Source organism: Camelus ferus, chromosome 18, assembly GCF_009834535.1.
Source record: "Camelus ferus isolate YT-003-E chromosome 18, BCGSAC_Cfer_1.0, whole genome shotgun sequence".
In the NCBI taxonomy this organism is placed as follows: Eukaryota; Metazoa; Chordata; class Mammalia; order Artiodactyla; family Camelidae; genus Camelus; species Camelus ferus.
In genome coordinates, this window is record NC_045713.1 from 35,917,541 (window position 1) to 35,943,353 (window position 25,813).

The 25,813-nt window shown below is 44.4% G+C and overlaps 1 protein-coding gene and 1 non-coding gene across 4 annotated transcripts in view; both read right to left on the reverse strand.

Annotated features, from left to right (window-relative positions):
- Positions 1–206: 206 nt before the first annotated feature.
- The window catches only part of NDE1 (nudE neurodevelopment protein 1), a 28,367-nt gene continuing 2,760 nt past the window's right edge, over positions 207–25,813 (reverse strand). The window contains exons 2-9 of one of the 3 annotated variants that reach the window (XM_032460984.1): positions 21,733–21,858; positions 20,566–20,719; positions 16,047–16,192; positions 6,343–6,479; positions 4,964–5,143; positions 3,417–3,508; positions 2,289–2,440; positions 207–1,459 (exon numbers count right to left, since the gene is read on the reverse strand). In XM_032460984.1, the coding sequence (XP_032316875.1) occupies positions 1,366–1,459; positions 2,289–2,440; positions 3,417–3,508; positions 4,964–5,143; positions 6,343–6,479; positions 16,047–16,192; positions 20,566–20,719; positions 21,733–21,815 (1,038 nt within the window). In that variant the 5' untranslated portion in view covers positions 21,816–21,858 and the 3' untranslated portion in view covers positions 207–1,365. Of the gene's footprint in view, positions 1,591–2,288; positions 2,441–3,416; positions 3,509–4,963; positions 5,144–6,342; positions 6,480–16,046; positions 16,196–20,565; positions 20,720–21,732; positions 21,859–25,813 lie in introns of all 3 variants that reach the window. The other 2 variants (XM_032460983.1, XM_032460985.1) reach the window with 2 other exon arrangements.
- Positions 15,163–15,234, reverse strand: TRNAA-AGC. The gene has a single exon. It is a non-coding gene; the product is annotated as a tRNA-Ala (tRNA).

Below are 25,813 nucleotides of genomic sequence, written 5' to 3' on the forward strand. Positions count from 1 at the left end.
CAAGCGCTAACACACCCTGCACAGCACACACGCGGGTCCCACATGCAGTTCTAAGAGGCTGACTCAGAGGGAAATTTTTTAAAAGTTAGATTTTTTTTTCATTATTTAGTCACTTGGTTAAACAACAAAAGTTCTTCACCACCAGAGGAGCAAACACAGAAACACAGAGGCAGCAGCATTTACTGACCACCAAAACCAGCTGAAAATCAGTTTCCCTTGATTTTTATTGCTCTTTTAAAAAAATAAAAGTACATCTTTTGCTGATACAGGTTAGAATGCTGCTAGTGTGATGACGTGGGCGCTCAAGTTTAATTCTCTGCCGAATTTCAGTAGCGCTTGAGAAGTTCTGCTTTCAACTCAAGGATATTTTTGCTGTTCTTCTGGAAAAATAACTTAGTAATGGACAGCCGTTAAGCTGCACACTTGCGCCTGAATTTGTGTTTTTTGTTTACTTGCATCCATCCAAAGTGTGACACGGCCGTTCACAGCAAGCAGGGCTGAATGAGCCGTCCACCGTCCGCGTGGAAATTCTGTGTTCGTTCTTCTTGAATAAGGAAGCGCCCAAGGACAATGCTTGTGGTTTGATGTTACCTGAAGGTCACCGCAGTTATTGCATCATGGCTTTGAAAGAAGCCCTGTTCTTAGGGGCTGCCATGGCCATTATACCCCAGTGACCCTCAGGGTCCTGAAGCAGAAGTCACCCCCAGGCCAGGGTGAGGGGCTCAGGACAACTAACAGTCAGGCTTGGATTGGACTAAAAAGGACACAGATTTTCCACGGACCTGGTCCCCATAAAATTTACCCTGAAACTCTAAAAGCCTCAGTGAGAGGCAGATTAAAAAGTGTCGGAGGTACACCACACCACAGTTTCAATAAAAAGTACACAGCCTATTCTATTCTTCGCTCCTAGACGTGATTTCAGTGTGCTGGTCCCTGCTGTACCACAGGGCACTGGAGATTTTGTTCTGGAAGCAGCTCCAGCTGAGTGGGGGCTGGGGTGAGCCTGCGATGGGCTCAGACCCCACTTTTAAGGTGTCTTCAGGCATTAAAAACACCTCTCAAGACCCATCAGGGCTCAGGGTGGCTGAAAATGACGGGACAGCCTCAGCGCCCACATCGCCCCTTCCACAGGGTCCGGTTTGTCCCTGTCCACTGGCAACACCTCAGCAAGGAGAGAGCATTTCCCAGGGACAACCACCAGGGGCCACAGGCGATGACGGCCTCAGTCATTGGCTAGTGTTGACTGCTTGCTTGTATTTCTCAGACTACTTAAAAACAAAAACAAAAACAAAAACCTAGTTTAAAGCGGGGAGGGAGGATAACGACTGGGCATAGACACCAGGGGCCTCGGCTTCCGTGGATTTCCTAAAGCAACATCTTGACTACACCCTGGGCTGACGGCAGCGATGGTGAGGACATATTTGAAGGCGGCTTCCCAAATTCCAGGCGTTTTCCCAACCTTCAGACAGAGCAAACCAAATTAAGCGGACATTACAGCTGTTACAGACTGGCTAGCACGGGGGCCCACGGGGTTACAAGAGTGAGTATCAAGGTCAGGAGCAGTGTCTCACTGGGTCTCAATTTTCTCTCCTGTGAAATGAAGAAAAGGACACTGGCCATCTAGCGCTCACATCCCCGAGGCCACACAGAAAGCCCAGTCGCCGAAGACCCTCTGAAAAACGTTCACGCCTACAGGTGCGGCAGTTACGTGCATGCAGGGGAAAATGACTCTCCGTTTCCTGTCCTCTGTCTGCCACTGACCCCCCAAATTTACGTGGCCTGGGGTCCAGTGACATGGTGGCACATCTTAGAGCATTTCAGAAACTGGAAGCTGCCCTGATACTCTTCAGGCAAGAAAATAAATAAAGCTGTTAGTGGTTAGATTTGTGTTTTCCGATCAGGTGACTGGCTTCAGGAATCTAGTCTGGCTGGAATTTAGTCTCCTGAATGTTTTAAAGGTTAAAAAATAAAAATAAAACTATCTTCTGGGGGAAGCAGAGCAGTGTTTGAAGCTTGAGTCCCAAACAAGTGATTTACACAGAGGACATTCTCACAGCACAACCAGGGGGAGCTGGAGCTACAGAATCAAGTAATAAGAATGACCCTCTCCTTGGCTGTCTGCCCAAACCAGAAGACACCACCTCTGTCTCCAGGGACGGGGAGGAGGATAAGGTTCACTGACACAGTCCTGCAACTTTCAAAAAAGGGCTGTCGGTTGGGGGTCAGAGGCTCCCGGCTGGAGTTGGGGGCTCTCCCAACACGGAGAAGGAGCAGCAAAAGGCACTCACCCTTTGTCACCCAGAGGCACACTGGTGCTGCCTGCCCGTCTGTCGCCACCGTCTCTGTTCTTGCTTCCCCGCCCTGAGGCCGGGCCACTTGGTCGGTTTGGGGACTGATCGTACACGAAGTTCCGACAGGAAGCAAGTTTGGATTCCAGAGCCTGGAGAGAAATATGCTTTCATCTCTCAAGTTAAAGACAAGAACTCTTACCTTCCATGAGAGTTCACACACAGGGAATAACTTAAGACAGTGGTTTTCAAACTGTGTTGTGTGGTCGAATTCCAAAGTGTGCCCCTAAATCTAACTCATAGAACCTAAGATATTTAGGCGCTCCCTGAGTAGTCACTAACCCTACTATGACCCAACTCGGACTACAAGAAAAATGAAATCAACTCTTGGAATCATTCACTTTCTTGGTTGCCTTGTGAAACATGCCCCAAGTGGCAGCAGGTCTGAACAAAGCCCCTCTGCAAACCAAACGGGCACTGAGATCACCTGAGGCTTTCTTATATTCTACATATTAAAACCTGTTTTAATACAAACAGCAAACCAGAAAACCAAAGCCCAAAGTAAAAACATAAGAAACGAGTTGTAAGTGTCTATTAACTCTGAATACACATATTCTGGGTCCTCCCAACAACAGACTGGCAGGATTTAAAAATCGTTAAAAATAAGCAAAACAACTACAGAGAACACCTACATTATTTCTTAAGCACAATAGACTCCTTCCCTGTAATTAACAAAAATACTGTGAGGTCATGTCCTGTGCCCTAGCCTTTCAAGATTTTCTCTGTAACTCCCCGAGAAAATAGAAAAAGAGAAGGCAGTTTTCAAATGTTTCTCAGTTTTTTCAAATTAAGAAAAAATACACTGACACCACTTGAATTTCCCAAAATGCCAGGATAAATGGTACAAGGAAAGAAAGATGTACCCGGGGACCAAAGGATGGCTCAGAATCAGAGTCCCGGGGGTTTGTCAGATAGAAGCACGACGACTCTAAGGGACACGAAGAGCCAGGGCCTAGACCTACACCCCATAGAGCCTCTGCCAGAGGGGAAGGAACGGGTAAGGTCACCCTTCAAATATCCTGAAGACGGGAAGACGCCACACAGGACCCCGGGAAGGTGCCAACTTACCCCGACTTTGCGCAGCAGGTCTCCCACGATGTTGAGGGCCGATATCCGTGCTGCCGGTGTGAGGGGGGTCCCCCCAGTGGACTCATCCAGACCTGCGTGTGCAAAGGGAAATACACATAACACCAACACACAGTCAAATTGTGCACTAACATCTCTGAGTGTGAAACCCGGGGGTGGGTGAGGAAACCCGGGGGTGGGTGAGGAAGCCCCTCTCCCCTGAGTCTGGATGCTGCCCTGTTTTATTCTAGTTTGCTGTCTAACACAATGAGACTATTTATGTTATTTCATTTTGGGTCTTTTTGCGGGGTTGGGGGGATGTAATTAGGTTTTTATTCATTTATCTTAATGGAGGTCCTGGGGATTGAACCCAGAACCTCATGCACGCTAAGCATGTGCTCTACCACTGAGCTATATCCTCCCCCCCAGCAAGACTATCTGATGACCAACTTCTCGCAGCCTTATAATGACTATACTAAATATTTATCTTGACATGTTATTTTTTTTAAACAAGATCAAAACAAGCCCTCTTAAAATTCTCGGAGTTCCACATAGCTCATTAACAGTAACAGCATCTGAACAAGCCACAAAGGTCAGGATTCTACTCCTCGGAGCCTCCTTTCCCTCCAAAGCAGGGCTCCCGGACCAGCAGGCTTGGCACCCCCGGGGCGCCTGTGAGACATGCAAGGTCTCAGGCTCCACCAGACCTGCTGAATCTGAGGTGCATTTTAACGAGACGCCCAGCTGAGTGGTGAGCTTATTAAAGTGCGGTCCAGCCTGGAATCCTGGAAGTGTCAGGGATAGGCAGGACGTGTACGTGGTGGTGTGAGTCGTGGAGCCGGCCTGCCATTCGCCAGCTGGGTGACTGGAGGCGGCGCCCTAACCCAAGGCCTCAGCCTCCGCACCTGTCACACAGGAACAGAGCTTGCATTACCTGCTTCTTGGGCCGAGGTGAGAATTCAGGGAGGTCATATGTATACGCAGAGCACGGTAAGCAGTGATTGCACACCCTGAGCACTCAACAATTGTCTACTATTATTACTATTACTTGCTATTAAGTGGCCCAATCAGTCTCAGAGTTAATCAGTCAGCAGAGGGGCGATTTAAATTTCTTGGTTTTTGCCATACAGCACAGGCTATACTGGCTGCGGTTCTAGATGACGTAATGCTGGACCCACAAAGAGCTTTTTAAATTTTTCATTTGGTCCCTGAAATCTTTAACTTGTGAGATTTCATATTTGACAAGAGGATTTCTGGCTTCTGGTGAAGAGTGAGATGTCTGCTGCAGCTGGGCCCACCTTTCCTGCAGTCAGAGCAGAGTGCAGCTGCCCCTCTAGATGAGGCTCCCATTTTCCAGTTTGCCGCAGACTCCACTGTTCCCTACTGTCTTATGCCCAAGAGGCTCCTCTCACTTACCTCAATGGTCTGCCCCTCTGAGCACCCCAGCTTGCTCCCTGCTGTACAGCCTGGTCCAGTTTCTCCCTCCACCCTGGGTTCTCACCTAAGCTTTGTGAAGCCACAAAAACCCTCCCGAATCCCACCCCTCTTACCACGTCGGAACGTCCCGGGTGTGTTCAAGCTACAGCCAGGTCCTCGATGAGTGATGGGAGTGGACGGCACGGAGCCAGTGGCCTGCACAGCTGTGTCTGTCCTTTCAGCTTCCACCGAGCTGGGCTTGGGGGTCCTGGGTTTCTCCTGCTTTTGCTGCACAGCCAATTCCTGCCGCAAATCTGGGCCAGGAAAAGGATTCAGATTAAGTCCATGCTTTGGGCGATGGGACGAGGGGAGGGTCGGCAGTAGATGTTGGTCAGCAAGAAGAACCACTAGAGTGAAAAACTCCAGGGTGGAAACCCTTGATGAAGCAAAACCCATAGGACCTTGCCCAGCAGGCCTGCAAAACTACATAGTTTTCCTTTTGAGTAAAAACAAAAAAGTTAACTTTTTTTTTTTCATTATGGCAGTGATGCACTAATGCTTTTACTATTTCAAGAAAATTTCAGTGTACCAAGGCTCACAGAATACTAAGTCAAAATATGCTTTCCCAACCATCCCCCAAAGGTCCCTCCTCACCCACAACCATATAATATGGGGGAGTTTCCAACCTTTTTTCTCTGCATTTTCACACATATAGTTCATATATGTATCTATTAAGCATATAACATGAATAATTTTTATTAAGCATAAATAGAAACATACATCTACTGTCTATGTATTTCCCCCTTCAATGGTATGTTCTAACAAGTTTTCTATGACATTTATATCTACACTTTGTTTAACAACTGTTTAACATACCACAAAATAAGTCTATGTAATTTACCTAAGCAGTTCATTTCTGATGGGCATTTAGGAACAACTACCTTTTAAACTTAAGAGTTTTTCTTTTTAATCCCCCTTCTACTGGCTACACATTAGAAACCAAATGAATGTCATCAACAATGAATTGGGACTTTGTCAGGACTGATGGACCCAACATGGATGATTTGCTAAAATCTCAGTTATAAAAGCTCCACCTCCAGAACTGCTGCCTCCAAAGAGCGGACGCTGATGAGACTCCGGAGTTCTAAGCCACGTGTATCAGGTGTCACCAAGTCACAAACATGATAGGCCAGCTAACTGTATCAACAGGAATCTTCTCCCCACAAAACTCCTGTGCTCCTGCTGAGCATAAAGCTGGTGCTGGGCTTAAGTACCCATGAAGGGTCTTTACAGGGCTGGACATCTGACAATTCTTAGCATGGAGTGGGGACCATGGCTTAGCCTGCTCACTGTGGTCTCCACCCTCAGACCAAACAGCCCATGTGCCAAGCAGGGCACGGATTTCCAGCAGAGACAATGCTGGCAATCCTGTGGGACAGGACATCCTCAGGTGGGGAGAGGGCACAATGCTGGTGACACACACACACACAGAACAAAGCCAAGGCCTTCTGACCTCTGGCTTCATCCTTCAGCCGCTGAACAGATTCTAGGAGATTCTCCTTCTCGTCCAATTCACTCTCCAGGAAGGCATTTCTTTCAATGGCTTGATTCAAGCGCTGTTCAAAGTCCTCCAGAGACATGATCGTGGCCCTGGGTAAGAGACAAGTAAAGCTGTCCAAGAGAGCAAATGACACATCTGTCTGATGTCTGGAGACCCGGGAGACGAGCAAGGTCACTCACACGGGGTGCGAGTCCCAGCACTGGCACTTCCTAATCCCACAGAGCCGAGCAAGCCCCTCAATCTGCCAGGACCGGGCTCTCCACCTGCACAACAGGAACCATCTCAGCGCATGAGGTGCATGAGGCCATCCCAAGGGTTAAATGAGACCATGTCCATACGGCACTTAGCAACAAGTCAAGACCTCATTAGGACCATATACAAGCCCCGGTGAAATGCCAAGAGTGGCCTGTTCCATCTTGTCTCAGAGACTCACAATGCAATCAGTATTCAGAACACCCTATAATACACACATGCAATGTAATAACAGGAATTTAAACAGGCAGAAGAGGCCACCTTAGTCCCTCAGTTACCTTAAAAAAGTTCAGAACACCTAGCCCCAGCCCAGCTACCCTGCTAACAACCACTTCTTCTCTTGAACAATGTAGGCAGTCACTGGAATGCCATGTCAAAGTTGCTGAGAAGTCCTGCAATCAAACCTTTTCAACTCTGTCTGGACAAGCTACCTTCTCTGTGCCTCAGTTTCCTCATATGCAAAGCAGGGGAGTAACAGTCCCTCCACACTGGGAGGGGTGGGGGGTGGCTGGGGGGGAGTGGAGTAACACGTGACGCAAACAACAGATGTTTCAAACATAAGTGCTCGATACATGTCAGCAATTTTTCTCACTGATCCTGTTTGTCTCCAGAAGACCTTTAACATCCTGCTAATTGTATCTCATGGTGATTAGAAGCATTTGTTTGGAGTGGAACCCATGAGTTAACACCTGGCTCTAACATGTAAGACTAGCTAAGTGTCCTTGGGTGACTTAACCTCTCTGCTGGGCCTCTGGGCCTCCAGCGGCAAAGTGAGGAACAATCATTCATTTATTCAGCACATCCTATGTTCAGATTGAGTCTTCTTTGTTCTTATCTCAAAGGGTGTTTAGAGGTAAAGAAAATAAAGTGCCTGATTAAAAACAACAAAGGGATGGTATGATACTGGAATCAGTTAAAATGACCCCAAGGCTGGCATGTCAAACAAAAATTACAAAAATAAAATACCTAGGAATTCATGTAACAACAAACATGTAAGAATGCACTGTAGGGCACAGAGACTAGTCAAAATGCAGGCATATGGTATTTATGAAGAGGAAGACCCCAAATCATAAATCAATTCTCCATTAGCTACCTAATACGTTTAACACCATCCTAATAAAAATATGAATAGGTTTTTATTGGGGGACACAGGCACAGGGGGATTTATCTGAAAGATGATGTGATAATGAAATAAGAATGGCCAGGAGAGGACTGTTAGCCACAAAAAAGAATGAGATCTTGCCATCTGTGACAACATGGATGGACCTGGAGGGTACTAAACTTAGTGAAGTAAGTCAGAGAAAGATAAACGCTGTACGATATCACTTATATGGGGAATCTAAAAAAACAAAATAAATGAACAAACATAACAAGAGAGAAACAGAGTTATAGATACAGAGAATAAACAGGTGGCTGCCACAGGGGAGGGGACTGGGGGAGGAGGGAAATAGGTGAGAGATTAAGAAGTACAAAGTTCCAGTAGCAAAATAAATGAGTCACAGGTATGATGTACAGTGTGGGGAATACAGTCAATAACTACGTAACATCTTTGCGTGGTGATCTTAAACAATTTATTGTGGTAATCAGTTTGAAACACATAGAAATAGCGAATCACTATGTTGTATAACAGTAACTAACATAGTGTTGCAGGTCAATTATATTTCAGAAACAAACAAATTCATAGAAAGAGATCAGATTTGTGGTTACCAGAGGCAGGGGGTGGGGCAGCTGAGTGAAGGTGGTCAAAGGGTATAAACGTCTAGTTATAAGGTATTAGGGATGTAATGTACGATATGATAAATATATGAAAGTTGTTAAGAGAGTAAATCCTAAGAGTTCTTATCAGAAGGAAAGAATTTTTTTTCTATTTCTTAATATGTCTGTATGAGAGGATAGATGTTCACTAAACTTACTGTGATCCTTTCATGATGTGTGTACGTCAAATCATGCTGTACACCTTAAACGTATACAATGCTGTATGTCAATTCTATCTCAATAAAACTGGAAGAAAAAAGTGGCAAAGAGAACTGTGAAAAAGAAAAGATGGGGGACCCAGCTCTGACAGATACAAAGAACATTCTATCATAAACCATCAATAATGAGCAGTATGGTGCAGAGTGAAGCAGTTATAAGATCAGACAGACCAAGGAGAACTGAAGTTTCCAGAAACAGATCCAAATACGCGTAAGAATTTAAGTTTTGATAAAGTTGGCATCACAAGTCACTGACGAAAAGATGGCTGGTTCTATTCTAGGTCTGGGGAGTAGCAGGGAGCCCCCTGGAAAAAAATTAATGTTGGATCCATACCCCAAGATGCATTCCAACTGGATCCAAAATTTACACTCAGCATTTGGCTACAATCTCCTACTGGCTTCTGGGAGCCAGAGGAATGGAACACCGACATCAGTGGCATTTCTGGCCTCCCCAAACCTGTGTGGATCCATGACCACTTGGGTGTATATAATCAGCATCAGTAACACCAGCAGGGCACAGCACTTAGATTTTTGTTACTATGCGAATATCTGCTTTCAAATAAAGGTAAGCATCCTGGTTGTCACGGAGTGAAAATAGCTTTATGTGCTTTATATGTTGAAATTCTGTGAACTGATATATAGAAGCATATTTATTATCATAAGAGTAAAAAGCTGCAATACATAATGACTGAGAAAGCTGTTAATATCATGGGCAGTTATGAGAACTTGAAAATAGTTAAGCAGGAAAATAGATGTTCAGTAAACATAAATATTAAGACATGCATTTGTCTACACCTGAACCTAATAAAATCTTATGTTAATTATCTGAAATTTTTAAAAAGAGATACATTTGTTAGATAACTAAGAGAATATCCTTTTTGAGCCAATAAATGCTTTAAAAGTCTGTGTCGGGGGGAGGGTATAGCTCAGTGATGGAGTGTGTGCTTAGCATGCACAAGGTCCTGGGTTCAATCCCCAGCACCTCAATTAAAACAAACAAACAAACCTAATTATCTCCCCATCCCCAAAGTAGATAAAAAATAAAATAGTTGGACAAAAAATAAAAATAAAGTCTATGTGTCACCTCACACCCATCAGAATGGCCTCCATCAAAAGAACAGAAAAGAACAAGTACTGGTGAGGATGTGGTGGGAATGTAAAATGGTGTGGTCATTATAGAAAACAGTATGGAGGTTCCACAAAAAATTAAAAATAGAGTTATCACATGATCCAGCAATCCCACTTCTGGGTACATACTCCAAAGAACTGAAAGCAGGATCTCAAAGAGATATTCGTATACTCTTCGTTCACTGCAGCATTACTCACAAGAGCCAAGAGGTGAAAGCAACCCAAGTATCCATTGACAGATAAATGGATAAAGAAAATATAGTACATACATGCAATGGAATATTACTCAACCTGAAAAAGGAAGGGAATCCTGTCACATGCTGCTACAACATGGACACATCTCAAGGACATCATGCTAAGAGAAGAAGCCAGCCACAAAAGGACAAACACTGCATAACTCTATGCATAGGGAGTACCTAAAGTAGTCAAAATCACAGAAACAGAAAGGGGAAAGATGATTACCGAGGGAGCAGGGAGCAGGAATTAGAGTTCAGTGGGTATAGAGTTTCAATGTTGCAAGATGAAAATTTTCCGGAGAGCTGTTACACAATAATTGAATGCATTTAACACTCCTGAACTGTACCCACTTAAAATGGTTAAGGTAGCAAATTTGATGTTAAGTGTTTTTCTACCACAATTTTTTTTTTTTACAAAGTCTATGTAATAACACACAGAAAAGTAAAATTAGAATCAATGTTAATCTTTGTAGAACTTTTTGGTATGCCAACACTTGTATATTAAACAAAATAACATTTAAGGAATGTATTTAATTTTTAGTTAATTCCCTTCCTCAGTTAAAAGTGAGTCATTCAGTTTTACAGACTTACAGCAGAGAGGCCATAAGAAGCAAACAGTTGATGGTGCTGAGAAGTTATTGTTCTTAGTATGCAAACGATAAATGGTGGAGAGGGTGTGGAGAATAAAGAACCCTCCTACACTGTTGGTGGGAATGTAGTTTGGGGCAGCCGTTACGGAAAACAGTATGGAGATTCCTCAAAAAACTAAAAATAGAGTTACCATTTGATCCAGCAATGCTCCTGAGCATATATCTGGAGGGAACTTTAATTCAAAAAGACACATGCACCCTGGTTCATAGCAGCACTAGATACAACAGCCAAGACATAGAAGCAACCTAAATGTCCATCACCAGATGACTGGATAAAGAAGTTGTAGCATGTATGTATATATGTGTATATATGTATGTATGTGTGTATATATATACATATACACACAGACACATATACATACACACACAATGAAATACTACTCGGCCACAAAAAAGAATAAAATAACGCCATTTGCAGCAACATGGATGGACCTGGAGAAGTGAAGTAAGCCAAAAAGAGAAAGAAAAATACCATATGATATCACTTATATGTGGAATCTAAAAAAGGGACAAATGAACTTATTTACAATACATAAACAGACTCACAGACATAGAAAAAGAACTTTTGGTTACCAGCAGGGGTAAAGGGATGGGAAGGGATAAATTGGGAGTTCGAGATTTGCTAACGACTACATATAAAGTAGATAAACAAGATTATACTGCATAGCTAAGGGAACTATATTCAATGTCTTATAGTAACCTATAATGAGAAAGAATAGGAAAACGAATATATGTATGTATATGTATGACTAAACTATTATGCTATACACCAGAAATTGACACAACATTGCAAGCTGACTATACTCCAATTTAGAAAAAAATTATTGTTTGTGCAGCAGCAGGCTGTCAGATTTTCCAAGTATAACTATTAAAATTTTATAATAAAATTATAAAGTTGTTTTAAGGTTTTTTTAAAAAATAAAACTTCAGTATTCCAGAACTTTATTCATTTTATAATGATGATTTTGGTCTCAATGTCATCTGATTTTAACATTCAATTACTCAGTATTTGGCCAAATGTGAATCCAATGCATCTTTAGAAGAGAGAGAGAAATGGGTGTGTGGGGGGAGCACAGGGGAGGGGAGGGAGAGAAAAAGAGAGAAAGAAAGAAAACATTTAGAAAAAAAAAAAAACTAGAAGAAAACATAGGCCAATTGTTTTATAATCCTTGGATGGCAGAGGGCCCTTCTAACTATGACTAATGAACTTGACTATATAGAAATCCACATAACTTCAGACAGTAACATATACAACACCAAGCTGGAAGACATTTGACAAGCTCTAAACATTTTCAATTCAGATTATAGCCAAATACATAAACATCTCCTAGAAATGGATGAGAGGAAAAAACAACCAGCAACCAATTTAAAAATAAGCAAAGACAGAGTTCACAGAAAAAGAAAGAAAACAGATATTAAATATATGAAAAGGAACTCAAGGTCACTCATAATTCAAAAATGTACCTATTTGTCTCCTGTGAGATTGGCAGAAATCCGAAGTTTGAAAAATGCTGTTGGTGAAGCTATTTGGAAAATGGGGACTTATTTACATACCTGTTGGGAATGGAAATTGGTACAAATACAGAGAACAATTGGGCAAAAACTATCAAAATCACATATGCACATATATCCTCTGACCGAGCAATTCCACTTCTGGGAATTTAGTACACAGATCTACATCTGTGCAAGCAACACCCATCATTCATCACAGCTGTGCTTACCACTGCAAAGGAATGGAAATGCAGAAAATATTTACCCACAGGGGGATGGATAAATAAATGATTCTGCATCACACAATACCAACCATACAATGAATATTATGTACTTGGGGGAAAAAAACCCAACAAAGAATGCTCTGTATCCTACTACAGCAAGACCTCCAAGATCTATTATGTGACAAAGTAAGATGTACAATAGTGTGTACAGAATGCTCTTTTGTGGGGTGGAGGGGGAGGAATAATACAAATTTCTATTTGTTTCAATTTGCATTAAAAAAAAAACTCTACCCCTTTGTATATTATTTTTGAACAATATGAATGTAATATCTCTTTGTGATAAATTGCATTATTGGTCCCAATTCATCATCCTCCCTGTATCCACTCCCTTGCTGTGGCCTCACTGTGGGTAGAAAGTACTTTCCCACCCCTTGGCAGAGCTTGGCCATGCTTTGATCAGTGATATGTGGGTAGAAATGATTGTATGCCAGTGGCTTGCCAGAAATCAGAACATGTTACCAAGCCACAGTAACCAAGTCATTAAGGCATTGGTGTAGTAATTCACAAATTGCACACAAGACCAAAAGAGAGAATCCCAAATTAGATCCCAGAATATACAGTCAGCCCTCCCCATCTGTGAGTTGCACATCCTTGGATTCAACCAACTGCAACTAAAAAAATACTCAGCATAAAAAAAAAAAAATCCAGAAAGTTCCAAAAAGCAAAACTCAAATTTGCCACTCACTGGCAACTATTTATACAACATTTAGATTGTATTAGGTACTATAATTAACCTACACATGATTTAAAGTATATGGGAGGAGGCACATAGGTTATATGCAGATACTACACCATTTCATATAAGGGATTTAAGAATCCACAAATTTTGGTATCCACAGGCATCCTGGAGCCAATCTCCCATGGATACCAAGGGTTGACTTGAGAGGTTAACATATGGCAGAAATGAGTTCAATTCAGTGGAAAAAAGATGAAGTGTCTAATACACATTACTGGCACAACTGTCTGTCTATCTAATGAAAGTAAAATGAGACACATATCTTATACTAGATACAAAAATAAATTTCAGGTAGATTAAAGGTATGAATTAAAACAAGTAATAAAAAAAAATCTTGCAAAAACAGAATAAGAGCATACATGCAAAATCAAAGGATCAAAGAGATTTCCCTAGTGAAGTCTGGAAAACTGGAAGTTACAAAAGGAGACGTAATTGATGAGCTAAAAATGAAAAATATTTGTATGGGAAATGATATCACAAAGTCAACTGAATTCTGTAAAAAATATTTTCAATGCAGGACAAAAGATCAGTAGCAAAAATACACAAAGAACTCTTTACAAACCAGTAAGAAAGGACAGTCCACTTCTGGTAATGATAAGGTAGCTTGTATGAGACCAAACATCCTACAGATACAAATTCTGGGTAAAATGAGAAGAACAATGATCTGAAGGTACTGTCAAAAACTGGGAGGGAGCCAACACTGGGAAGAAGAGAACAACAGTGGGTGAATTTTGCATCTTTATAAACAGCTTTGTGCCGACGGCTCCAATGATAGAAATCCATCACCACAGGGGAGTCCCAAGTTCTGCATATGTCAACTTTTCCCACATCTCTGGCTGACCCCTGACAGGGCATGTGCACGGCAGACTTCAAGCATCCTAGATAACAAATCAAAGAGATTTTGGCTACTGCCCATCAAGGGGAGACAGAGTTTGGAGTGTGAGTTCAGCCTACTTAACAAGCAAACAAAATTAAAAATAAAAACAGTACAGAATCCATAGTTTCTGCAACACACCATCGTAATTCCCAGAATATAATCCAAAATTACTAGATGTGTGAAGAGCAAGGAAAATGTGACCCAAACTCAAGAGAAAAAGCCAGATGAGATAACCCAGATGTTAGAATTAGCAGAAAAGGATCTTAAAGAAGCTACTGTAACTATGCTCAAGGATGTAAAGAAAGAAATCTCTATAGAGGAATAGAAATTATTAGAAAAAATATAATATCTAAAATAAAACATTACTGGAACTGGCTTAACAGCAGGTTGGAGGAGGGAAGGATTTAGTGAACTTGAAATGAGATCAACACAAATGATCTAATTTGAGGAACCAAGAGAAAAAGGATTTAGAAAAAACATGAACAGAGATTTAGTGACCTGTGTGATGGTATCAAAAGGACCAACAGGTGTGTAGCTGGTGTCCCGGAAAGACAGGAGAGAAAGAACAGGGCAGCAAAAATCTTTGAGGAAACAATGACCAAAATTAAATTTGGCAAGACAACTCTACAGATCAAAGAAGCCCAGTAAACCCTATCAGGGTAAGTACACAGAATCTAGGCACACCACCGTCAAGCTGCAAAAAAACAAAAATGAAGAGAAATTCTGAGAGCAGCCAGAGGAAAACACCCTGTTACTGACAGGGGAGGGACTATTCCAATGACCACTAACTTCTGACCCCCAGTGAGGAGACCAGGAGACAGCGGGACAACATCTTTAATGTGCTGAAAGAAAATAGACACCCGTCAACCCGGAACTCCACATCCAGTGGAAATATCCTTCAAGAATGAAGACAAAAGAAAGACAGTTTCAGAAAAGCTAAAGCAAAGAGAATTCACCAGCAGACCTGCACCCCAAGAAATCCTACAGGAAGTTCTCCAAGCTGAAAGGAAACGATACCAGAGGGAAACTTCAGCAAGACATGAACAGAAACCATCAATATCTGTGGGTAAATATAAAAGGCTATCTTTTAAAGTTATTTTTTGTGGGGGAGGGAGGTAAGTAGATTTGTTTGTTTGTTATTTTAATGAAGGTACTGGGGATTGAACCCAGGACCTCATGCATGCTAAGCATACACTCTACCACTGAGCTATACCCTCCCCTCAAAAGGCTATCTTTTTACCCTCTTACTTTCTTTAAAATTCACTTGGCTTTTTAAAGTACAAGTTTTAACAATGCCCTGTGGGATCCATATAACTGGTAGATGTAATAGCATTACAACTGTAGTATAAAGTTCAAAGATGGTAAATGACCCTATAAAGTTGCAAGGCTGTTGCATTTGGTACAATATTAACAAAGTAGACTGATAAGGTGAGCGTGTGTGTTGTGATCCCTAAAGCAACCACCACAACGCAATGCAAGGAGCTGTGGCTGCAATGCCAAGGGCCCGTGTCTTAACAGGAGAGGCGGCAGAGGGGGTGGGGTACGTGAACACATGCATTTGTACAAACTGATGGAGCTGCACACTTAAGATCTGTGCATGGTGCTGTATGTCATTTGTATCTAAATTTTTAAAAGGTGTCCTCTTAAAAAAAAACCCCCGAAACTGGCTTAGAGTAGTTATTCAATAAATGGTAGTAATTATTGTTAGTGATCTGCTAAACTACAGAATGTCAGTTTAAGAAACAACTGTCCTTCCTACATTAGGGCCTATTTAGCACATACTGCCCTTCTGCCTGGGATGACCCCACAGTCTGCCCAGGCACCCCTCGGCCTTGGCCTAAATGGCATTTCCTCTGGGAAGCCCTGCCTGATATTCTCCCACCAATGGCCAAATGAACCCATCCGATCTCACGCCCCCGCAGCGCCCTGGATTTGCAGCAGTTTCTGCATACTGTCCGCTTCCATAAGGCTGCAGGACCGACAAGGGCACAAAAAGGCTCCGAAGCCCCGTTTCCCCTTCCCGACGCACCGTTTGGCTCTTTCCAAGTCGTCGTTGGCCTGCTCCAGCTCTCTGATGTACTTCTGCAGTTGATCTTTAATGGCTTTTGTCTGGGCAAGGTCATCCTCTAAGGCTGAGATCTGCCGGTAGCCCTCAGAATGCTGCGTTTCAAACTTCTCCTGAAGGACAGAATCAACACTCAGTGACTGACTTAAGACTTCCAATGGGTCTGTTTATGTCCCTTCCCTGGCACCTCCTTAAAACACAGATGGTCCATCCTGGGAGGCAGCGCTCCTGTTGTAGTGGACGTGCCTTTCTTAACCACTGAGTGTCTGCTCCTCCCCCTCTGCACAGCCTACCAGTACCCTTATTTCTTTAGGGGATTTCTCTCCCTTATTCTAGGGTCTGATGCGACCAGCCTTCCTATCACACTCACTCAGGAGACCCCGGGCTTCCTCTCACAGCCTCTGCCACTGCCAGGGGACTGACTAAGCTCAGTCAGTAACACCTTCTGTCCACAGACATGGGCTCTTAAGCAAGTGAGGGGAGATGGCAGGAACAGGGGCCGTCATTCAAGCTGTCAAGTCCCGAATGCTTCCTGCCTCCTGGTCCCCTGAATGTCTTGTACCCTGTCCCCTCTCCCACACTGGTCCCTGCAGTCTCTGGTGTCGAGAAGCCCCCAACAATCTTCAGAGCAATCATTTTGTGCAAGTGCCCAGAGCCACAAAAAAAGGCACGTAAACCTCCCTGGGCCTCACACACAAGGGCAATTCCTGCAACATCCCTGGATTAGAGAGACTGTCGGGAATCCCAGCAACTTTGTTTGCTTGTGTCTCATAGTAAAGAGGAGGACAGCATGGACTTAGTTTGACAACTGTTTCGACTTTGTGATCCAGGACACTCCTTGCAGCACAGGGGAATTAGAAGGAACTTCTGGACCTCTGGGGGAGGGAAGGAAGGAAGGGAAGAAGGAAAAAAAAACCCCCAAAACTTACTAATTGCCGAAAGAAGCTTACTGTCATCTGGCCAGTGCTTTCTAAGGCAAGGAACAGCCCAGGTGGCTTCTCAACAACCTGCTGTTGCCCGACTGCAGGCGCTAACCCTCCGCGTGCTTACTCTGCCTCTGGGCTCAGGGCACGACTCACGTCGCCTCATTTAGTGCCACTTCAGAGCCGTGGGAACTGAGCTGTCACTTCTTCAGCCCACAGTCAACCGGAAGCAAATGACTGAGCCAAGATCCAACCCGCTCACCTGGGCTCGGGCTCTCAGAACCGCAGTGCCAAACTGCCCCCAACAGCCCCCTGATCACACTCGCAAAGACACACTGACTCACACGCACTCACGCTCACTCCTGTTCTGGCTCCTCTTTCAAATTACTTTTTGTCACCGAACACCCTTAGCACCTTCCCTTCATCTATAAACATGAAAGAAAATACGTCCCACACTCACTTGGGAAAGGCCCAAGTCTAATTAGAAAGTTAAGAGACGGGCCAACTTGTCATCTTTTTTTTTTTTTAAAGGGCATGATAGTTTATTTTAAAAAAACTGTAACACTGATCATCATGACCAGCACACACATGATGATGGCTCTCCTCTGGGATGCTGACATGGCAGCACGTTTGTACCCTGAAATGTTTCAGCAGCACCCACTCCTCTTCTTTACTCCGCTGAGCAAACAAAGCTGTTGCTGGAAACAGTCTGGAAGCACAGGGGAGTGATGTAATGGTGCCCGGGCCAGACAGGCGTGGCAAGAGCCACTGAGAGGAGAAGGTCCGCAGAATGAGCAGATTATTTACAGGGTGAGGACAGGGAGGGGCGTCACATCCTCACACTGCTCAGTCCCCTCTGGGCTCCGTTTCCTGGCTGTGAGCACAGGAAGCACCTCCACTCAGACAAGCAGGGGCAGACCCGGCCCAGGCATGGGCGAATTCCCAGGCAGGGCTCTGATCACCTCACACCCTTTACTTGGGTGCTTCCCTAAATAATACAGGAGGGGACGGGAGCCTAGGTGGTTAGCCTAAATTCAAACACAGGTTCCAAGATGACACAGTTAACTTGAGGGCTTGTTCACCAGTGTAAAGATTCAAATGATGTCCTTTGAACTTGGGGACATGAAAAGCTGCTACACTTTCATTTGGAGCTAATTATAATAAGCTGTCAGCTGATGGAGGCATCAATAGATGCTCTGTTTGATCCCTTACAAGCTTTTTTTTTTATTCATCTTGCGATGAATAAGCCAGTTGTCTAGAAGTTCAACTCAGCTGAAGACATTTCTCTTAGGGGACTGAGAAATACGTGCTGGTGGCAGTTCTTTATTCCAAGATAGTTCTATTTCCTCCCCTTCTCTACACCCACATCTCAGGCATCTGGCATGTGGTTGCAATGAAGAGGTCTTCTGCTGGTTCAAGGGCTCAGTTTTGAAGCGGTTAATTACTTAGCACCTGCTTGGTATTTATTCAACATCTGTGGAGGTCCTCCTGCCCTCTGCAGACTGTGGCTCAGACCACTAGTCTTGCTTCCACACAGCTTCCCCTGCCCAAGTCCCCTTCAGTGTAAGAGCTATGACGATTCCCCAGTGCCCAAGGCAGGGGTCAGGCTGTTAACAAAATGAGTGAAGTGGGTCAGGCGTTAAGGAGCAAATGACACTCAGCCCCTAGGATCACAGACGGGGAGGGAAGGACAGTAGTGGGGACCGGGGCAAAGTGCAGAAGGCTTGTTCTGTCGAAGCAACCACAACCTGGCTTTTTGCTGGTGTGCAGAAGGCAGGCCTGGTGTGGCCAGACCCACCAAAGGAAGATCAAAGGCAAAGGGAGAGCAAAGGAAGTCGGAAATCCAGGTTTTTAAAGGAAGCCTCACAACTTTGAATGCCGATATCAAGTATCTTTTAAAAACACTAAAGATATAAATTTTACTGTTGAAAAATAAACTGTAGGCAAACCCCCACCTCTAGTTAACAGCCTGCTGCGTATTTACAGGGAAGGGTACAGATGTCTGCGATTCACTCTGAGACGCACTGGAAAGTAAGACAGACTTATGGATGGATAGATATGTAATAAAGGGCAAGAATGGCAAAGATGATTGGTAGAGCCTAGGTAGTGGATACACAGATGTTTCCTGGAAAACCACTAAAGGCTTAAAACAAACAACATCTACATGCCAGACTGACCTGTGGATGGCCAGTCTGGGCTCTGTGGTCTACAACACAAAAACCTGAAGTCCACAGTGCAGCTTCCAGGGTCTGTGGGGTTTTTCCTCTACTACTCCCATCCCTCAGTCCCAATCCATTTGTTGGTCCCACTTTTCCTTGTGTGCCAGTAAAGCCAGATTCCCCAGGTCCACTGGACACTCATTCTTGCTCCTGCCTATGGCAGGTCCAGATTAACTCACCATCAAACCCCTGTGCACCAAACTGCTGGCTAGACAGACAGAAAGACACACACAACCACCACTTCAAACACCAGCTCAACCCCCCCAGCTCCTCCATGACCCTGTGTCCAGCCCATGCACATCGCTCCCAGAATGATCTCATGGTCAGTACGATGTGACCGAGCACCCTTTCCCTAAGTGCTTCAGCTGTTACGTTTGTCTTCCTCACGAAGCTTCCAGAGGCCAAAGGGCACATCTCCTCCCGCTGTCTAGCACACCTACCCCTGGGCTCACATTGCAAGGCCTTGGCTCTTTCCAGCAGCTCATCCAAATTTATATGAGGAGCTTTGTTTAAAAAAACAAAAGACATGCAAACATGCCAGGGCGCCACCCAGACTTACTGAGACTCTCAGGGCGGGGCAGGTCCAGGCCTGGCGACAAGGGCTGAGCCTTAGGCTCTAAGGGCCCAGCGTTATACTTAATGATCACCTGCTAAGCCCAGCAGTGTCCGAAAGGCAGCCTTCGCCCTGCAGCAGTGGTTCTCCAGACACTTGACAATGTCTGCAGATATTTTCAGTTGTCACAACCCGGGGGAGAGTGTGCTACTGGCATCTAGTGGGTGGAGACGAGGGATGCTGTTAAAAACCCTACAATTTTCCCGAGAATTATGTGGCTTCTAACGTCAACAGTGCCCAGGCGGAGGAAGCAGTACCGTCCAGCAGAACTTTCTACAACGATGGAAACGTTCTACAGCCTCTCTGTCCCACAAAGATACCCACCAGAGACACGCGGCTACTGAGCACTCGAAATGTGGCTAGTACAATCGAGGAATTGAATTTTGATTTATTTTAATTAAATGTCAGTAACCACACACAACAAGGGGCTACCATACTGGACAGCATAACCCTGGGCCTCATAAAATAACGATCAGCAATTCTCCACAGTGACATTCCACACTCTAGAAAGGTCTACCCTCCACGTGCCTCATGGGAGCGTCATAACAGCCAAGAATGGCCATGGGACATGCGTGAGACTAGGCTCTCACAGAGTGCCTCCTTCGGGGCATAAAGTGTCCAAGCGCCACACACACTGGCCAGCCTGGGACCACATCTGTGGGGCTCCCTTTTCCAGTCACATGCTGGAAGCCCCCAACACCTGCGTGCGTCTCCTTTCGCCCCCTCACCTTGATGGTTTCCAGCTCCATGCGAAGGCGGTTATTCTCGGACAGGAGGTCCCTGTTCCTGGTTTCGATCTGCTGCAGCTGTGTCTCCAATTCAGCTTCATACTCTCGGCTGCCCTCCTGGAATTCTCGGAGCTCCTCCTGCGTGTTCTCTGCCCTACAGAATCCCCAGATGTCAGCTGACGACGTGCGGAGCGCTCACACGCTGCTGAGTGTTACACGTGGATCAGCTCTTTATTCAACTCCCTTTTGAGGTCGAAACTATCACTGTCCTCATTACACAGATGAGAAGATGAGGTGCAGACAAGTGACTTGTCTCAAGGTCAAAGAAGAAACAGACCTTGGACCCGCACCCAGACGTACCAGGCTCCACAGCCCTCTCTTAACCAATTCACTCTTCACTTATTCCTTCCACCTGTATTTTTGGAGCCCAACGTGTAATAAATACACTTTGGATTATGTATTCTCTGTGGATTTATTTGTAAGGAGAAATTGGACATGATACAAATGTTCACTTATCACACTACTGTAATGTGTCCCTGCCCCACAGCCTAAACACCCAGTTCTAGTTTCTCAACCCTTAAAACTCAAAGGATATATGTATTTTTTAAACACCAAGCCTGAATTATCCTTAAATCAAACTAAGGATAAAGAAATTAGAGGAACGGGACTAAGACCTCCATGCGGAGATTATAAGAATCCATGAGAAATAAAAAGAAACAATGTTAAGCACACACACAGCTGCCAGATATGGGCGCTGCAACACTGGGCTCGAATTGAAAAATCTGTAACAACTCATTTTGCTAGCCCTAGGAGGACGTTCTTTCTCCACACACGAAGGGCGGACCGGATACAGCATCTGGGAGCTGATAAAACTCCGCCAGAAAATACGACAGGAAGTAGCAGAGCAGTTTGCTCAGGGCCCTAAGCTTCGGGGTTCAGACTCCAGCTCTGCTGCATGCCCTTGGGCAAGTTACTTGCTTTCACTAAGGCTCAGTTTCCTCATGTGTAAAGTGGGGTGAGAATGGTTTCTTCGCGGGGTAATGTTGAGATTTAACTGAGATCATGTAGACTAAGCCCTCATAGTGCTTGTCACGTAGTAGGCCTACAACGAATGGCTGCTGCCGTCATGGTGGGAAGAAAGCGCACGGGGAGCTTTGGAGAACTGACCTCTGCTTGTAGGTCATAGCCAGATCTTTCCAGTAGTTAGCTTCTTCCTCCTCAGAGCTGAAGGTCTTTCCCGAGTCCTCCATTGTGGAAGCAAGGGAAGAGATTACTCTTCTTGTGGCATGATGTCTAGGAGAGAAAGGTTTAAAATTACTACCCACATCTGGTTAAATAGCTGATCTTTAATGAGGGGAGAAAAAAAATCCTGAACTTCACGCTGAATTAAATTTGGCAAAAAACATTGCCAAAAAACTAAAAGTAATCCCAGACCAAATAGAGTCCACCCGTACATTACATTCCATGGCTGGAGAAATCTACTGGGATTTGCTGATTTAATACGTTTGGAGGGAGAGTAGGGGAGGACAGCTCAGGGGGTCTAACTTAGGCAGCCAGGTGTCACCACCATCCCCATCACCAGTGATGGAGACTATCAGAAGGAAAGCCTTTAGGGCGAGGGGATAATGAACCCAGTTTCGGACACTTGTCGTTGGACGTGCCTATGATACACGGGGATGCAACACTGGATCTGAACCTTGGGAGTGAAGTCTGGGTTAGCGATGCAAATTTAAGAGTCATGAGTTTGTAACTGGTTCTTCCCTTTTTCTTGTGCCAGAACGACGGGAGAATCTAATGAGGCCTATTTATGGAACTCTGAGGGGTGCCAGTGTTTGAAAGGCGGGCAAAGAAAGACACAGGACTGGAAGGAGACAGTGGAGAAACCCAGTGAGAGGGAAGTGAACCAGAAGAGAGAGCTGTCCTGGGAGCAGGTGGTTTCCAAGGAAAGAAGGGAGTGTCCACAGTATCTGAGATGCAACAGAGAAGCTGGTAGGACAGGACTGGAAAATACCCACGAGACTTAACGAAATGTCAGCCATGGATGATGCGAGCAAGAGTGGTTTCAACATAGTGGAGCAGGGAGGAGGGATAAACTGGGTGGAGGAGTAACTGGGAGGTGAGGAAGAGGAAGCAGATGGGATTTTGGAGAACTGGGTACGAGAACAAAAGGACACAAATTAGACAGTCGCCAGAGGGAGTGGTGATAAGGGGGCCTTGGCTCTGAGGACTGAGCTATCTAGAGCAGAGGTTAGGGAATGAATTTCTATTAACAGTTATCAGTCTATGGACTCCCTGCTGATAGCACCTCTCAATGTAATAGCTTATTTTCTCAATTTATTTAAGACTCTGAGCTTGTCCAAAGATCATCAGGAATCCAAATGAGCTCTCTCCAAAGTCCCTTCTTTCCCTCAAGTGAACTCACTGTTCTGTCTTTGGGGACAACTCCTCACTCTGCGAGACATGACTAACAAGCTGTATTTCTGGCTAAAAATACAAATCATTCTGCTACGTATGTCAACGTTGGCACAGACACATCACCAACTTCTGGATTCCCGGTAGAAAGTGAACAATGATGCCTATATCTGAGCACAGCACTTGCTGATAACTCTTATTTTGTTAGGACTTGTGGTCACATCTTCTCTCCCTTCCCTAATTCAGAGAAAACATGCCATGCCTCCACCTACCCTCTTCTGGGGAACAGAGTTTCTCTGAAAGCTTGATTGAAGCAGAGAAGCTAGACAGAGTAGAAATCTGTTAATTTGATTTTTTCCACCCAATCCAGCGTTCCTTCGTCCATCTTCCTCTAACGGTGCCCCAATATCCCCTTGAGGAAACCAACCCTACATTCATGCCATGGGGCTCAGATGGACCCAATATCACCTTTTACATCTGGGAGAAGGCACATGACTACTAACCAATACCTCCAGCATCAGTAACTGGCTCAGGGGTGGGCCTAATCCAAGCTAAACCAATGACTGGCTTAGGGGTGGACCTAACCCAAGCTGAGCTGACGAGCGTCAGGCCCAGGCCTTTTGCAGAACTATCAAGAAAGAAAACCCTCTGGAGGTGTTAACTAACCTTGTTGTAGTAATTATTTCACAATATATACATGGACCAAACTATCATGTGGTACACCTTGAGCTTACACAATGTTATATGTCAGTTATATCTTCATAAAGCTGGGGGGAAAAAAGGAAATTCTCTTTCTATGAGGGTCCATCCATTGTGGTCATCTTGCTATCGTAAGGGAGAAGCCTGCCTGGGAATGAAGCCAAAGGAAAGCAGAGCCAAGAAGTGGAGAGACTGGGTCCTGACGGTATCGTTTGGACACCTGTACCTAGTCATACCTGATTTAAGTTATGAAAGATAATCAACTCCCTTTCTTGGTTGTACCAGTTAGGGTTGGATTTCTGCCACAAGAGAGGCCTGATTAATATTTACAGTGAAGGATCTTGTTTACTGAAAGTAAAAAGGACAGAGTACCTAGAGTGTAAAGAACAGTAATTACCACGGTGACGGGTGAGGGTAGTCCCTGCTCAAGCCATAGGCTGTAATGAGCCCAGATCTCATCTAGTATGTAGTCACCAAACCAATGTTCATAGTGTCCAGAGCCCCGAGCCTATGCAACTGTAACTGAGTGCTGTGTGGCCATTAGTGATAGTACTGAGGACAGTCTCAATGGCACAGCATGGGAGGAAGTCTACATACAAGAGGGCAAGAAAGTGAGGAACTAGGAACCACAAATATACGCTGACTTTGCTGCTGTTTGGAAAAAGATCATGGAAAAACATCATATCCAAGTTCAACATAAATTAGTCCTTGCCTACCTCTCTAAACATTTCTTACACCCCTACCTCTCCCTCTTTTATACTGTAGCCACACTGCCTTCTTTCGGTTCCTTGAGCACATCAAGCTTGCTTCTGCCTCAGGGCCTTTGCACTGGCTGTTCTCGCTGCCTAGAATGCTCTTCCCTCAGCTCTCTGCCCGGATTTCCTTCCTGCCATTCATATCTCAGCTGAAATGCCTTTCCCAGAGAGACCTTATCTGAATATCTCACCAAATATCTCCTCCAGACCTTCACTATCCTATTAACACCTGCTTTATCACTTTATGAGTTTTGTTTTTATCTTCCCCCTCCCCCCCCCCACCAGAACATCAGCTGTTGAGTACAGGGACCTTCACCATCTGGCTTTTTTATCCCCAAAGCCTTGAACAGTGCCTGGCATACAAAAGGCATTCAATAAATACTCATGGAATAAAGGCACACGGGGGAAGATAGAGATTGATGGGGATATGAGGTTAAGAAAAAGCAAGCAGCAAGAGACCCTCTGAAGGCTAGTTTACAGTTTATATCTGTAAATCCCTAAGGCACTTAACAGGATGGGGAAAACCTTTCATTCCCTCAGCACCTAAGTGGCATCTCATTAATGGGAAGGGGCTGGAGGATAGAGTGCCACGTTGGAAATGGCCCCCTCCCCCGGTTTACATCATAAGGAGTATGATACAGTTACTGGAGCTTAATGGCGTTCATCCTGCAGTCTTATGACATATTTAGACAATTTTAGAAAACGGCTCCTTAAAACACTGTTATCATGGCCAGTGAGGTTTAAACTGAAGCTTCAGGAAAGGAATGAATTTGAGATGTTTTAGGAGGCACTTCCACTGGGGAAGAGGCTCTAATTACAACCCCTGCATTTTTAAAAACATCCTTAGGGAAGAGGAAAACTATGCTTGGGCTAAGAGGAGAGAAGTAACATCTGAACTTCACTTTATGAAACAGCAATCTTAAAAATCTAAGACCTTTTTTTTTTTTTTTGCCATCTGAAAATGTCTCAGGAAGTTCTAATGTATATTATTCTCCACCACAGATAGCAAGTAGGATGACTCGCAAAGGTCCCCCTCTTATCATCACCTATTTGCGGCATGCTAGGCATTTAACACATTATTTCCAAACAACTTGATCCTCTTATGCTGTTCAGGTGTAAGAGGCTGGTAGGCAAGACAATCATTCGGTTTCTTAGGAGCGGAAGCTGGAGCAGAAACACTGTATGCCTGGGCCATCTCCATAGGTGCAAGGGAGTGACAGGGGCAAACCAGAACCCAGTGCAAGGGAGTCTCTGAATTCAAATTCAAAGTCTGCCTGGGGTTACAAAAAGGCTGACGGGAGGGCAGATTCACTCTTTGGTCCACAAGGTCTTTCAAAAAGTACTGTGGCAGGCAGATGTTAATGCTTGGTGACAGTATACAC